Raw genomic sequence first — 16319 nt, 5'->3', positions numbered from 1 at the left:
GACTACATGCTGGGTGATAAAACAAATCTCAATAAATTTAAGATGACTGAAATTATACAAAGGATGCCATCTAACCACATGGGGTGAAAGAAGAAATCAACAACAGAAGGATATCTGAAAAATTCCCCCAAATTTAGAAATTAAAGAACATATTTCTAAATAGCTCATAGGTGGGTCAAGGTAGAGATCAAAAGAAAAATGAGAAAATATTTTAACTATATGAAAAGAAAAGCATAATTTATCAAAATTTGTGAGAATCAGTTAAAACAGTTTGGAGGGAAATGTATAACATTAAACGTGTATATTACAAAAGAAGAAACGTCTCAAATTGATAATCCAAGTTTCCACCTTAAGAAACTAGAAAACAAAGAGCAAATTAAACCTACATTAAGTAAAAGGAAGGAAATAATAAAGAGCAAAGATCAATTAAATAGAAAGCAGAAAAGCAGTGAAAAAATGAAACCCATACTGTTATTCTTTTTAAGATCAATAAAATTTAAAAACCTCTACTGAGATTAATTAAGAAAAAAGAGGGAAGATATAAATTGCCAATATTAAGAATGAAAGAGGAATATTACTAGAACATCTATAGACATTAAGAAGGTAATTAGGAAATATTTTGAACAACTCTGCCAATGTATTAGACAACTAAGATAAAATGGGTACAAATAAACAGCCTTAAAATGTGTCATCCATGGGCTTCCCTGGTGGCTCAGTGGTTGAGAGTCCACCTGCCGATGCAGGGGACACATGTTCGTGTCCCAGTCTGGGAGGATCCCGCATGCCGCGGAGCGGCTGGGCCCGTGAGCCATGGCCGCTGCGCCTGCATGTCCGGAGCCTGTGCTCCGCAACAGGAGAGGCCACAACAGTGAGAGGCCGGTGTACCGCCAAAAAAAAAAAAAAAAAAAAGAAATGTGTCATCCAGTATACTTCTAGGCATCTATATTAGGTTAATAAATTAAAAATACGGACAAAGATTTTTATACCAAGATGTTCATCAAGTGACTACTTATAATAGAAAAAAGCTGAAATTAACCTTAAATTTCCAACAATAGGAGATCAGGAAAGTAAAGTATGGTAGAACCATAATGATAATAATGATGATGATAGAGAAAATTCCCACATATATACAATGTTACATGAAAAAAGGAGGAAATAAAATTATCAACAAATGGTGATTTCAATATAAAAAGATATTTATAAGTAAGAGCTGGGAAACATACACCCTTAAATTACACAAATAGGTTTTTAAAAATATTTGTTGGATTATTTATTTTCTTGTTAATTTTTTTTGTATTTCCTAAATATGCCATATTTTTAACTGTCATATGCCAAGAAGCTGGTTGTATAATTAAAAATATAAGTGGTTCTTTTTCTGGTAACAGAAAAGATATAATCTATGGTTTGATGCCAGTTGATTTTGTTTTAGAAATTTAAAACCATACCTTGGGAAGAGCGAATAGGATTTGACTATCCTGCGTACTTCATCCTTCCTCTGGGAGGCACATTTTGAGGCTGTCATTGCGCCATCTGCTTCATTCAGCAAGACGCCCAGACTTACACCTCCACTCCTGTCCTTTCTCACTGTCTTTCTCAGCCCAGGTGTCAATGGGCAAAATGTGAGTGTTTGCTTTTCCTTATTTTTTCCTTTCTCTTACTGGCCCATAATCAACTAAGCATCTCTTAGCGGGAAACCATAGATTACGCTTTTCTCTTTCACATTTTATATAGGAACCACGATTAAGTGGAGATTTCTAGCATTGATTGAAAGCATAATTCTCCTTTCTATCTGTGTATCTTCCAGCTCCACCCAGGCCTTTAGTATGGCACATCTGAACTATAATAGCCAGATCCACAGCTCTGCCTCTAGTTGGCCCATGTCAACTCATTCTAAAGTAGCTATTGGAATACACCTGGGACTCAATGAACAGTTGACCCTTAAACAACACAGGTTTGAACTGTGTGTGTCTAGTTAAACACAGATTTTTTTTCAATAGTAAATACTATAGTTCTACATGATCTGCTATTGGTTGAACCCAAGGATGTGGAAATGTGGATGCGGAACTGTGGATGTGAAGGGCTGACTACAAGTCTGATTTTCCACTGCATGGAGGGTCGGTGCCCCTAACTACCGAGCTGTTCAACGGTCAGCTGTATGTCTTTAAGTTCCCAAATTTTCTAAGTCTTCAAAAGACTGTCAGAATCCCCAATGCTACCTTGAAAGATAACTAATGAAATGAACCCTGAAAGAACATACTAAAAGAAAAATATTTCACGATCCCTTTGAACAATCAACATATCAGAATATGAAAACAATATCTTCATATTCTCCAATTATACATTGATTAACTTGTGGAATTTCTATCTAAGTAAAGTTTACAGGGTGACCATAAGATGACTGTTTCTTTCTAATTCCTACCTGTTTTTCAGTTAAATACTTAAATATTAAAAAGGAAGTACTGGTTAAAAAGGAAGATTCTTTGCAATTTTAATAATCCTAGCTTTTGCTTTTTGCCAACTCTTATATCCTTAGCACAGGGACCTATTTTTATTTCTGTCTTAAGTCTCAACAAGCTATTTAACCAGAATTCCCTGCAAAAATTCCACTGGGTGAAGGAACTTGCATTTTCTAATATTTTCCCTGGGTTTCTTCCACTTCTCTTTCATAACCCACATTGTAATTGGTTTCTTAAAAGTTGTTCCAACCCAACTAAATCTTTTTGCTAAACTGATCTCTAATGATTAATATTTAATGATGCCCACCAAGTATTTTTCTCTCAGAAATACTCTAAGTTCAAAGTTTATAAGACAAACGATGCATTTAATTTTTTGTAAATTTTAATTTATCCAACTCTTCCCCCAGAGAAAAGGAAAAAGCACTTATGTGTTTCTGAATCTGTGGCAGAAATGTTTTCCTGAATTTGTCTCTAGCTTAACAATGCACTGTTCCCCACTCTTAATTCCCAATTCTCCATCAGTGCTCGAAAAAGCTTAACCACTTCCTCAGTAAACTTTATTCCTATTTGAAACTTCAATCTGGACAGACAGTTTACTTAAAGTCTGCCCTCCGTAACTCAATCTGCACGGCTGCTATTATATAGCATTTTACCTCCATGAGGGTGGGGCTTTGATCACCTCTTTCTACCTACCCATCCCAATATTCCACAATTTAGCACAGTGCCATTTGCATTAAGAAAGTCAATAATGATCATATATAATTATTCTTGACCAAAGTACCGAAATGAAAGTTTGCTATGTGGAAGTTGGGAAGAAGGAGACTGTCACTCTCACATTCTCTGTTTCTTCATATAAGGAAATGAGGGCACTGGACCAGATCATCTCCTAAGATTTCTCAGCACTAACGTTTTCTAATTCTAATCTACCCGAGCAGAACCACTGAACAACCAGTACATCTAACTATGCAAACTATCTTTTCCAAATTTATACCATAATGCTATAAACATGAAGCCACGCTCATGAACAGACTCATGAAAATACCGTGTTAGATCAGGCAATTTGATAAATTTACCTTTATGCAATTGATTATTTTATGGTATAAAATTTAATATTACTAATGACTCACTAATGAAAAAGATCATACTCAGTTTTTGTTTTGTTTTGTTTTTTTACTCATTTTGGACTTGGCTCTACATGACTTTAATCCATTTTCAGAAACTGAATATATTCGTAGTGGGTAGAAATTTGCCATAAACAAGGATACGCAAAAAGATGTCACTGACTTAAGAAACAAAAGTAGAGATGCAGAGATATTTTATAATGATGGTGCCTCACTGGAATCAGTGCTTCCTCTCTTGAAGTGACTATTTCAAAGGAAACAGTGATTGTTTGGATGAATACGTTATAACATGTTTATTTAAAAACTAATAAGACATTTAATTGGTATTCCTTATGTATCTAGTATTCATATCTAGAATTTTGAATTTGACATGATTAACAATGGTATCTTTATAGTTAAACTCCTTCATAATCTTTCCTTTCTTAATGTTCTTGTTGAGTAAATTATTGAGAAAGGTGAAGAAAGCATGTGGCTTGTTAGGGGAACTGGGTTTGGTAGAGTTATGTGCTCATCTAAGTACCCATGTTGATTCCTAAATAAGCACTTTTGATCCATTGCTATTTTCAGGTTTTATACCAAAGAAAAATACCAACTCAAGTGGCAACCTTTTGTTTAACTTTTAAAGAGCAAGATGTAATCAACTAGTTAAATATTATGGCTGGATCACTTCAAAAGCATAAAAATTGCTTCAGAGTTCAGCATGATTTGATTGTCTACGAGGTTTCAGATGTGTCATCTAAGCATTACTGGAAAAATAGCAATTAAACTTTTGTTAGAATTCCATAAAAGGCTAAAGTTAGAAAAAAGAAAGTTTAGTCACCAATTTAGCATGAATTGTGTATTCTGGAGCCGAAGATAAGGCAGACAGTGTCTACCCTCAAAAATCATACAATCCAGTAGAATAGCATTTCCCAGATTTCAGTATTTACCTATAGTTATCTTACTATTTCTTTTATGTTAACTTAAAGATTAGTGTTGGACCCTAAATCTGTATATAGGAGAGGCTTAAAGGATGGCAAAATTGCTTGGGGTTGGGGGAAGCATGGAGTTATATTTACGTAGGAGATTACATGGGATTTCTTAACAAATCATGGAGAGAGGTGGTTATAAATGAGATAACTGGGGTATTGTGGGGTTAAAGCTCCCTCAAATTCCCCCATGATTGCTACTACTGTTCCCAAGCAATATTTGTAAAATTATCTGAATAATACACTGGTGATATATTTTCGTAGTCATTAAATAAAAATCACCTACAGTCTTGAATTGCATGAGGAGTTATGCATTGCGTGCTTCAGAAGCTACAATTGTAGAAGATTTAAGATATGTACAGAAATAGCTGACCTTAGAAAGAAAGTGCTAACAGCCAGTAATTGCTATGAGCAAAGCATAAACAAACCACGGAGAGATTCAAGGAGGGAGAAATAGCTTCCAGGAGCAAAGCACATCCTTAGAGCATACACATGCTTACATTGAACAAATATGACAAAGGCCTTCGGCAAACTCTGGCTTCAAAACCTGTGCTGAAAGCCATTATCAACACTTCCTCACCTACCTCATCTTATCCTGTAAAAATCTGCTTCTTTAAAAAGAAATTGCATATGAACTCTTCTACTGGAAATTGAAAATCATGATTTTTTTTTCAGGAGGAGGAAGGATGGGAACAAAATATGCCTTTTGTGATTTTACTAAAAAATCCACTGCTAATTAAAACCATATATTTAGCATGGGTAGAGAGCAAAAAGGGCAGGTAGCAAATGGGAATATCGTGGACCAAACCATGCTCTTTCGTGAATTCAGATTAGCAATGCTGTGTTATTGGCTGACTTTTGAACATTCTGTTCTATTTGAAACAGCTGGGACAGCAAGGAAGTCTGTATGTCCTACAGAAACCCAGTTAGGCCTCATGAACGAGAAGCTGTGAAATGTTTCTGTTGTCTACACAGAGACAATCTGGGTCAGATTCAGCTTTGAATTGAATTCTAAATTTAAACTTTTAGATCAGGCTTTGACCAGTTAACTTGGTAAGCTTAGTACAATATTACATTATGCTCTCAGCAGTTGTGGACATTGGTCCTGCTAAAACTCTCAATAGGTTTCTAGAAATCTGATCATTTGGTCCTGGTGATTGCCATGGGAGTAAACAGCAGGAGTTGGTTCTCTTTCTGGATTGAAAGAGAACCTGACTTGTACACTTTCTGCTACACTTCCCCTCCACCAGCAGTGTGGCCATATTGGATGTTTCACTGCCTTCTGACATCAGCAACGACATGAGAGCAGCCAGCTGCCAATATAGTTCTGCTAGTCTAACAGTTATTTGTCTGCTAACAGTAATACAGTCAGGGGTCTACAACTGTAATGCTAATAGTGGTCCTTTTCCCTGTACCTTGTCATCACAAGCCTCTTTTCAAGACTTGAGAGCATCTTTCTTCTCTGAACTCCCACTGCAGTTTTTTTGGGTCACCCTTACAGCATGTACCCCTTTCTCCTTTGTACTACAGTTGTCTGTGTGAAGACTCTGAGTTCCTAAGGACTGACAATGGCTCTTCTTACTATGCCATCATCCTCTCCGGCTTCCAGCACAACGCTTTATACACAATGTAAACTCAGTAAAGGTTTGCTGAATGTTGTATTTAACAACAACGAGAACAAACTTGAACATCTCACAATTAGAACAGAAGCTCTAAAAGGCAGGGATCTTTGTTTTGTTCACGGACGTGAGTCCCAGGGGCCTAGAAAGTTCCTGGCACATAGCTGAAACTCAATAAATTTGTTGAATGAATGGATAGTATTATGACTTTATAAAGAGCTTGGGTAATATGTTTTGGTTAAATAAAGAAAAGAGAATATTTTACATAATGTGTAAAGGAAGTAAGAGTAGATTGGTAATTTCTCCTTCCTCTAGACCAGGAATTGGCAAATTTTTCCCGTAGAGGGCTTGATAATAAATATATTAGGTTTTGTGGGCCATACAGTTTCTGTTGCAACTTCTCAACTCTGCCACTGAGTATGAAAGCAGTCACAGACAACACGTGAATAAATAAATGTGGCTGTATTCCAATAAAACTTTACTTACAAAAGCAGTCAGCAAGCAAGATTTGGCCCATGGGTGGTAGTTAGCCAAACTGTGCTCTCAAACAACTGTGCAAGAATTACCTATAAGGATTAAGATGACTAGATTACTATTCCCTACTTGAAGACCATGCCTTCTGCATGTTTGTACATCCTGCCACTCCCACCTCCAACAGGTAGTGCAGTGCTTTTGCAATATAGTATCTGTATAGTCTATGTCTGTTGCATTAAACTGAATCCTACACTAACTGATTTCCTGGAACCAGAGTTTATAGTAGAACCAATGAACTCAAGAGCCTTTTCTTTGAACTCTGTCCTAGCAAAATATGACAGAAGTCAAGAGCTGCTGAAATAACATCTTATGAAACTGATGTAGTAAATGGGACGCCTTATCCCTTGATAGAAAGAGTCTCAATGCCTCTTATTATTTTCTTCAAGATGTCCATAGTTAATCAGAGGTAGCTTTTCTGATTATCCATGCCTCCCCTCTCATTCTTGATAAATAACTTATTTTCATAAAAAGCATATAAGCAGATGATCATTGGTATCTACAATTCACAAAAATGCATTCTCACATTTTTCTCAACAATGACTACAAAAGATGTGATATTCTCATGAGTTTTGCATTAGATCACTACATTATTTCAGGCCAGACTTCTGCTACACATGACAGTAACCTACATATTCATCAGTAAAATGGATTAACATTTAAAAATGTTTAGTATTAATGTGGGACAACGTCATCACAAAATGTGCTTTGTGGCTCTTCCTTATATTTGTACTGTCTATTTGCAAAATTTTCAACCTTATTTCTCATTTTGATAAGTGTTGGCCTCACAAACCAGGCTTGATTTCCTCTTCAGCTGCAAATGTAATTTTAAAGAGAACTCCAATGAGATTACCGGCTGAACGTGTTAAACATTCATAGCTTTGCCATATGCTGTTATGGAAATTGCATTGATTTATAGCAATTTGGGTGCCACTAGACAGCACTGACTTACCTAATACCGGATCTAACTGTATTGGGAAATAATGTTTTTAATGCTTCATTTGCATCCAGACCTCTATTGAATTAAGAGGCATATAATGTGTTTATGTACTTTTGGAGACAACTGACTTTTATTTATTAAAGATATAGTCCCTACATTTGGTGACTTCTAAAAAAATTAAGGAATATCAGGTACAAATTTATACTATAATAGCCTGCTGCTCAAGGATATAGATTCTTGAAGCCAGGCAGATTTAGGTTTGAACCCTGATTCAACCACTTAACTGCCCTATAACTTCGTTTTCTTCAATGGTAAAAATGGAAAAATAATGGTGCCAACTGACAGGGTTGCTGTGAGGATTAAATGAGGTAATGCACATAAAGCATGAGACACATACAAAAAGAGCAATTTTATGTAGTTTGTTCTAATATATGCTCAATAATGAGTCGTTATTATTATTAGCTCTTGTTACCTAAGCCTTTCACTTCTGTTTAAAGTTAGTGGCACTCCTCTCAGCGATGGAGAAATGCTTGAGTATATGGGACCTGATGAGAACGTTGGAAGACAATTTAAAATTCACCATATGAGACAACAAGGTCACTACTATAGTAAATAATACCAATATAAAAAGCAAAGGTAAAAAAGCATAAAGCCCCAGGACGCCCTCTTTACAATAAGGGTATAAATAACATGGCATAACTGTGTTAAATTTTTGTTTGAGATGGAGAAGTGAAGTGCTCATTTTAAGCATGCTAGGGAAGACTTATGTAAATGAATACTGTCTTTATATCCACTGAGCATTCTATCCAATTACATTCAGAGGAGGCAAGAAGCATCTTAAAAATAATTATATTTGGCTGAAATAAGTGAATATATACAGTGTAATGAATATTCATATATATTGAAGTTTGTAAGAATATAAAAAAGCCAAAAGAACCTTTAGTGTTTTTTTATTTTCTAAATCGACTTGGAGTGTACATTAGAATATAGATGGATTCTCTCTAGGTCAGTGTTCTCGATGGGGGGCAATTTTGCCCTCTAGGGCAGGGATCTCCAACCCCTGGGCTGTGGACTGGTACCCGTCCATGGCCTGTTGGGAACCGGGCCGCACAGCAGGAGGTGAGCAGCTAGCAAGCAAGTGAAGCTTCATCTGCCGCTCCCCATTGCTCCCCATCGCTCGCATTACTGCCTGAACCATCCCTCACTCCCCCCCCCCCACCCCCTGCCCTGTCCGTGGAAAAATTGTCTTCCACGAAACTGGTCCCTGGTGCCAAAAAGTTTGGGGACTGCTGCTCTAGGGGATGTTTGGCAATATCTGGAGACACATCTAGATGCCACAACTTGGGATGGGGAATGCTACCGGTATTTAGTAAGTAGATTCTTAGGGATGCTGCTAAACATCCTACAATGCACAGGACAGCCTCTACAACAGAGAATTACCCGGCACAAATGTCACTAATGCCAGGGCTAAGAAGCCCTGCTCTAGGCTAATAACTGTTCAGGGTCAAATGAGTTTAAAGTCACCCATACCCCACATGGGTCTTGGCTAGACTCTAGGGAATGGTAGGCTTTTTGTCAATATGGTCAGATCTTCCCACTCTCCTATGTTGATTCCACACTAGTGAACCATAGGCTGAAGTAGTAATATGGAGTTCTTATTCTTATGAAAGGAATGACTATAAATGCCAACGCTATGAAATACTATATGTTACTTCACCTACTGGGGACCTCAGCACCGAGAGTAGTTGAACTTACATATTGAGAGGGGCCACCATCCACACTAAGCCTCTGACCAATCAAGAGACCAGAGGTTTCCTGGCTCAGGATTTCTTAAGCAGCATCAATTCCCATAGACAAACAACATATTAAGCAACAATGGCATAAACTTAAAGGTGAGTTCTCAGGGAAAAAGTTATAAACACAGTCTTTGGATTTTTATTTTCTACTTCTACAGAATTGAAAATCTATCTCCTACATCAAGAAATTTCTTTTATAATTAGTACCCTTACACAAAACCTGCGGCAGCTACTTAGAAAGCTGTAGCCATAAACATGAATAATGCCCAAAGACTGAAAGTGTATATAAAGGGCATTACTTTGAAGCTTGGGATTCTGTACTTGGTGTCATCCAGGCGCTGCTGAAGAGACTCTCTGTGAACTCCGTACTTAGAATATCTCCCGTCAATTCTGTCAGATAAACTGCGCGAACCCTGCAAAAACAACAAAGGGTCTAAACTGGTAGATGAAAGAAAAACCAGTGCTTGAAATTAAAATAAGAAAGTTTTGATATGTAGATGATTAATCATTATAGCCGTTTAGAGAGATATATAGAGGAATCATAGGTTCCCAAGGATAAAGAAGAAAACGATCACTTTGGATGCTATCATAAAAATAGAAACAGGGTCCCACATTGGTTATTTCTTTTCACTGCTAGTCCCCATGCCAATCTGAAACGACTTCCTTCCTTTAGTTGAAGGAAGGGAAAAAGGTTTAATTAACAGTGAGTTGTCCAAAGATGGAACTTAATGATACCATGCCACTTTTGGATGTTATATATGATCCCTTGGAATAGTACCTGGCATCAAAATATACTCTTTGTTCAACATTCTGACTTTTAACTATTACATCACGTAGATTTTTAAACCTAAGGATAGCTCATCGGTCCTCAAAAGCATAAAAAAAGTCAGGTAATAAATTAAGACAGAAAAAATTTCCAGGGCCTGCCTTCCTTCCTTTCTATTTTTCCTTCATTCTGGGGAGAGAGGATAGAACACAGCAAATAAGTCACCACAGCCAGTTTTTTAGACATTTCTATTATGAATTAGGGAGAAATTAGAGTAGAATTAGGGCAACTGATTTTCATATGTAAGAAAAATCATCTATGGGATTTAGTTCCCCAAATAGCCCCAAAGAACTTTTTGAATGTTCAAACTGGAAGGGGTATTAGAATTCCAAAGTTCTCATTTTTATTAAAAAAAAAAAAAAAAAGTTACAGCCCAGGTAAGTTAAGAATGACCTGTCCAAGGGTAGGCAATTTGCGGCAAACTGGGCTTGGGACCCAATTCTATTCCCTCTCCTCCATATCAAATATGTAATGTTTAAATGTAGGATTGTCAAGTTGAATCACTTCTTTCAAAATAAGGGGGAAAAAAATGAGAGAGAGAGACTATGACACCTTTAAATAAGAATAAAGTCAAAACCATCTAAATAAGTTGAGGTTTGTATTCATACTTAAGAGTCATAGACTACAGTATTGCCAAAAAAGTATGTGAAATGCATTTTCACATATATGCTAGTGATGCCGGTGTGAGGAGGAAGGACAGAGATAATATTGTTCAAGTCTCTCATATTTTATGGATGAGGAAATATTCCCTGAGATATTAAGTGATTTTGTCTGGTGCATGAGCATAGACCAGAACTTAGGTCTTTGAACTCTTGTTAACAGCGTACTGAATTTTAGAAAGTTTTGGGTTTTGAAAAATATAATCTATGTCTAATAACCTAAAGGCTTCATGTATTTTTATTTAAGGCTATGTTTAGTTGTTTTCATTAAATTGATTACATGACCTCTTTTTAATCATACAGATGGCTTTAGAGTACATATAGAATGGGTTTCAAGCTACAGGCAGTAGGGCAAAGCAGATGGGCTTTGCTGTAAACACAGAGAAGTAGATCGTAGATTTCTCTAATTTACATACCCCAAACCTCAGTTCCCTGAGCTGTAAAATGGGGGAAAATAATGCCAATCTATAGGGTGTCTCTGAGGATTTGAAGAAATGTAATGTAAAGTACTTAGCTACTGCCTGCCACATAGCAGTGTATAATACTTGCTAACGAACTCCTTTCCCTTTTAAAGGTAAAGGTTTCAATTTTAATGACTAATACTGGAAAGTACAATTCTGAAATTTGAAAAACACTGTCCCTAAAAATTTCACTATATAGGCACCTTCCTATGTGAGTGTGTGCACATATAAGCTAGATTTGTAGATAATCACTAGCCTATAAGATGAAAAAAATAATAAATTTTTTGGCAATAGTAGAGAACACAACTTTTAAATTACCCTTATGAACATTCTGTTTAATGTAGACCACTGGGGGAAAAATGAGCTGTCACTGGAGGTTAAACTTTATTTTTTTTTATGCTGGTATAAGACAGGCATTAGTTTTTCAATGGCAAATGCCACTTGTTTCTAATACCTTCTGGTGCCAGCCCTTCATTCACTTAGATAACTTCTATTAGCTAAAGAAGAAAAAAGTGGAAAGGACATGGGTGTAACATATTGTCTGCTTTCCATATCGGGTCATATAAGGGTGAAAAGAAATTCTTGAACACTGGTTTCATAATTCTTTGATAAAGATTTAGACTGCAAATATGCAATTAAATCATGAGAAAGAATTAAAACTTTAGTAAAATATACTAGAAACACTTGGCTTTATTCTATAAGTGATATTCTAGATTTCTAGATGTGTCAGCTCAACCCTAGATCCCACTCAAAAATGTTTAGTTACTGAACTAGCAAAATACACTTAATGAAATTTTAAGATAGTGTAGACCTTGAAAGTTACATCGTATCAGTACCTCTAATAAATCAACATGGCATGATCTGGTTATATTTCTTACTCACTATATCCTCAAATAATATGTTAGAGTTAAGCAGAATCTATATATAAGTTATATTTTAAAGCAAACGTGAAATAAACAGTTAAATGGTTTTCAAAGAGAAACTCTCATCTCTGTTTGTTCATACAGGGTCAAGAAATTACAAATCACTAAAACTGTCCATTACATATGCACCCCTATGGGGACATGTGCTGTCTGGCCTGGACCTTGTCTGGCAGGACTAGGTGGCAGGGTTATATTTACAGTAGGTAAATTCCGACATGTAATTAACTGGCTTGATAATAAAGTCCTTTGTGGTTAGAGTTCTATCAATAAATAACATTGGATATAAAATCTAAAATTCTATGTGGATCTGAATTCATATATTGTAGAACAGGGATAACCTGTGCACTACTGTATCTCTAAGACAAACAGTACTCTGGAAATTTATAATTTAAAAAAAGATAATTCATAAATTAAAATTGTTTATCAAAAAAGTCATTTAATTCCTTTAAAAGAATTAAAAGGAATGTGTAATTCCTTTTAATTCTTAGGTTTTTCTAAATTATAGTTGAAGCTTTAGGGGGCCAAATGAGCTTCTGGTAATAGGGTAAAAGCCTCTATTTTCCTATATTGTGCTAATATGTAAGTTCCACTATTTTCAATGCTGGCTTCAGAAATGTCAATAAGCTCTGGTAAGACTGAGTGTTAAGAGTCCCCAATGTTTTATGGTCTTTCCTCCCTCCCTACAATTTTCTTTGCACATCAGGAAGATGTCAAGTGCTTTCACTCAGATAAAAATACTGAAAGAGAAAAGCCAAACTCTTTCTCACTCTGAAGCCTTTGAAATCTTCTAGTAGGCTCAGTTTCTCAGGCACAGACTCCAGATGGTCTAAGGCCACTCGGGTACTCTAGAAAACACAAGGCAAGCAAACATGATGAAAAATTGATTAATACTTTCAGAATCCAAGTACTAAAAATCAGTTGTACCACTGGTATAAGCAGTTCAAGCTGTAGATTTAGAGAGTCAAATAACAAATAGTATGTCTAAGATAAATGTATCTACAGGAGAAAAAATTTTTTCAAGAAGAATATGAGATGCATTTGCAAGACTGATTTGAATATAAAGCTCCTCCTAGATAACTGCTTGCAACTGATATACTATCAAACTTTCTATAGAGAATTTCATATTAATTTAAAAACCTGCTTCAGTGAACATCAGAAATAAATCATAAGGTAATACTGAGAAATAGATGAATTTGCAGTTATTTATCTATGGAGCATATTAGAGATCCTCACATGTTGCCATTATAAAGAAGAAAAGAGCTCTCAACAATTATTTTAGTTAAAAAGGAAAAGAGTAGTTCTCAAAAGACTTGGAAGAAATAATCTGAAATTAAATATGTGCGACAGGGACACAAGGTCCTGTTGATTACAAATCAATAACTTCTACAGTCTTTGATTAGCTAGTCACTGATTTACACATACTGATATAACCACTAAGAGGGAATGCTCTGAAAATTATTTCAAAGCAAATGTTGAACTAAGAGGTTAAATGGTAGAATAACCTTGAGACCAGAGACTGTACCATATACACCTCTGTATTCTTAGTCCTGTCACAGGGTAGGCACACAGATAGTAGCTTTTACATTTAAAACGAATTGTAATTATTCAATGAAATAAAAAATAAACCCTAGGGCTGTGCATGGGAAGAAAGTGTCCTGCAGGAACCTGGACATAAGTTTGCACAGAGCTATCAGGAAGTTAGTGACCACCCACTATTCCATGTACTCCCCTACATCTCCCACATGAATGGTTTTGCACAATAGATTATGAATGAAAGTGACATGTGTCACTTCCGGACTGAGACAGTTAAGAGTCTGTGTGTTCCCTTTTCCACCTCACACCCTGCCATAAGGACCCTGGAGGCCACATATTCCAGATGGCAGAGCTACAGGATAGAGGAGAGCCGCCCACCATATTGGACTTAATGTGAGTGAAAAATCAACTTTTATGGTGCTAAGCCATAAGATTACATGGTTTGTTAGCTACCAATGCATAGCATAGAATTTATTGCAAACAATACCTGAGAATTATGTAACTTAATGATAGGCTAATCAGGTGGTCAAGTGGCTTTTTTTCTTTTTCTTTCTTTCTTTTCTTTTCTTTCTTTTTTTTTTTTTTTTGGTGGGAGGAGGCTCCAAATTATATGTGCACCAGGGTTTTTTTCTCAGGGGAGTTCAATTTTTTTGGAACTAGCCTGGGTTAGGAACTGGTGTTCTTATCGTCTGGTATACTCACTTTCATTTACTCTTCCTATCCCTATCTCACCCTGATGCTCTGTCTTCACCTCCCATCCAGAGCTTCTCCAGAGCATAGCCTTACATCTCCTGCAGGGTTTCTGGAGGAGCAGGGATGGAGACAGACAGTGGAGGGTCTAACTCTTCCCTGAAGACACTTTCAAGGTACTCATTTCCACTCTCTCCTTCTGCAATCAAAGGGTACCACTAGCTCAAAAGCCTTTCAGAAATTCTACAGGGTGAATAAAATTTGCTTTCCATAGCTATCCCCTTGACAGGCATTTGGGTTTCACGTCTGTCATGAGGCATTTTACCCTTTTTCTTTCGATGTTCTTTGACTTGGCATTATAGATGTCTTCTAGTTGTCAACATGTAAACCACCGTTTCTATCTCTTCATATTTGTATTCTTCTAATGTGATTTTTGAGAGAGTAGTAGAAACATCCTTACTTTGGCCATTTTGAAATTGGAAGTTGTACGTGCTGTTTCTTCACATTCATAACTTTTCAAGTTCCACTTAAGCTTCCTTTTCGAGTTCCATTTAAAAGATTTAGTATTTTGTTCCTTCCGATTAACACTTACATTGTTAGTCTTTTTTGTGGCGTGTGCTCAACTCAAACTGCCATGCATTTTAAATAGCATTATTTAATTATTTCATGAATAGGAAAGATTAATCAAAATAACATGTTTCTTAGAGACAGACTCACAGACATAGAGAACAGGCCTGTGGTTGCCGGGGGTTGAAGGGATGGGGTCGGGGGGTGCGGAGGGATGGACTGGGAAGTTGGGGTCAGTGGTTGCAAACTATTTACACACAGAATGGATAAACAACAAGGTCCTACTGTAGAGCCCAGGGAACTATATTCAATATCCTGAGATATACCATAATGGAAAAGAATATAAAAAAAATGTGTATATATATGTATAACTGAGTCACTGCTATACAGCAGAAATTAACACAACATTGTAAATCAACTATACTTCAATTAAAAAAATGACATGTTTCTTAACATAGGCCCTAATGTGTAGATTTAGGAGAACTAGTAGTTTTAGTCACCATATGTGCTATATTCATTTAAATAGTAAAATTATAGCTTTCCTCAAGAATTATATTGGCCCTTGAATAGTAAAATCCAAATCAATGCCATGGTGATTTTAAAGCAAAATTTTATGCATTGGATAAAATCTTCTTCATAAACAATGGTTTCGGTACAACTTGTAGTTTTAAAACTTTATTTCCTTTTTTTCATCCCATAATTTTTTTCATTCAAAAGTGACCCTCTGAACCTGGGTTAAATATGTTATACTTATTTTGATCTTAAAATAAGCAAATGATCTCTTTCCCTACTGTAAAGCTAGCAGGTTATGCAAATATTTTTGCTTAAAATTTTCAATCAATCAGGTGATGCATTAAAAAGGTTTTTTCCTAGCATGTTTACACATACTGGTTTATTCTATTTGATTATGTTTTGGGGGTACATATTCAAACGGCTACTTTTTTTTTGAGTAAACCTTCAACCTTAAAAATTTGCTTGGCTTCTTCTTTCTTAACCAGTTATTTTTCTACTTCCCTCCCCTAACCCCCCGTGTCTCCATTAACATCTTTATACTTTCTCTTCATCTATTGTAGATGTGATTATTTTATATTCCATTTATGGATTGTTTCTCAATATCTTGCTCAATATCAGAAATACTTTCTGGTACACATGTCCTTCTCTTCATCCTTATATTCTAGTCAGTTAAGTAACACCAAATGTATATCTAGATACCACAGAAAGATCCATAA

General features: G+C 36.1%; 1 protein-coding gene across 1 annotated transcript in view; it reads right to left on the bottom strand.

The window, feature by feature from the left end:
* The window catches only part of CEP128 (centrosomal protein 128), a gene marked incomplete at its 3' end in the record, with an annotated part of 415333 nt that overhangs the window by 9747 nt on the left and 389267 nt on the right, over positions 1 to 16319 (bottom strand). The window contains exons 20-21 of the mRNA XM_082649309.1: positions 13068 to 13145; positions 9731 to 9844 (exon numbers count right to left, since the gene is read on the bottom strand). Coding sequence (XP_082505435.1) covers positions 9731 to 9844; positions 13068 to 13145 — 192 coding nt within the window. The remainder of the gene's footprint in view (positions 1 to 9730; positions 9845 to 13067; positions 13146 to 16319) is intronic.

The sequence above is a fragment of the Grampus griseus genome (genome assembly GCF_964374135.1).
Source record: "Grampus griseus genome assembly, chromosome: 2".
Taxonomy (NCBI): Eukaryota; Metazoa; Chordata; class Mammalia; order Artiodactyla; family Delphinidae; genus Grampus; species Grampus griseus.
This window is presented reverse-complemented; position numbering and strand designations above follow the sequence as displayed.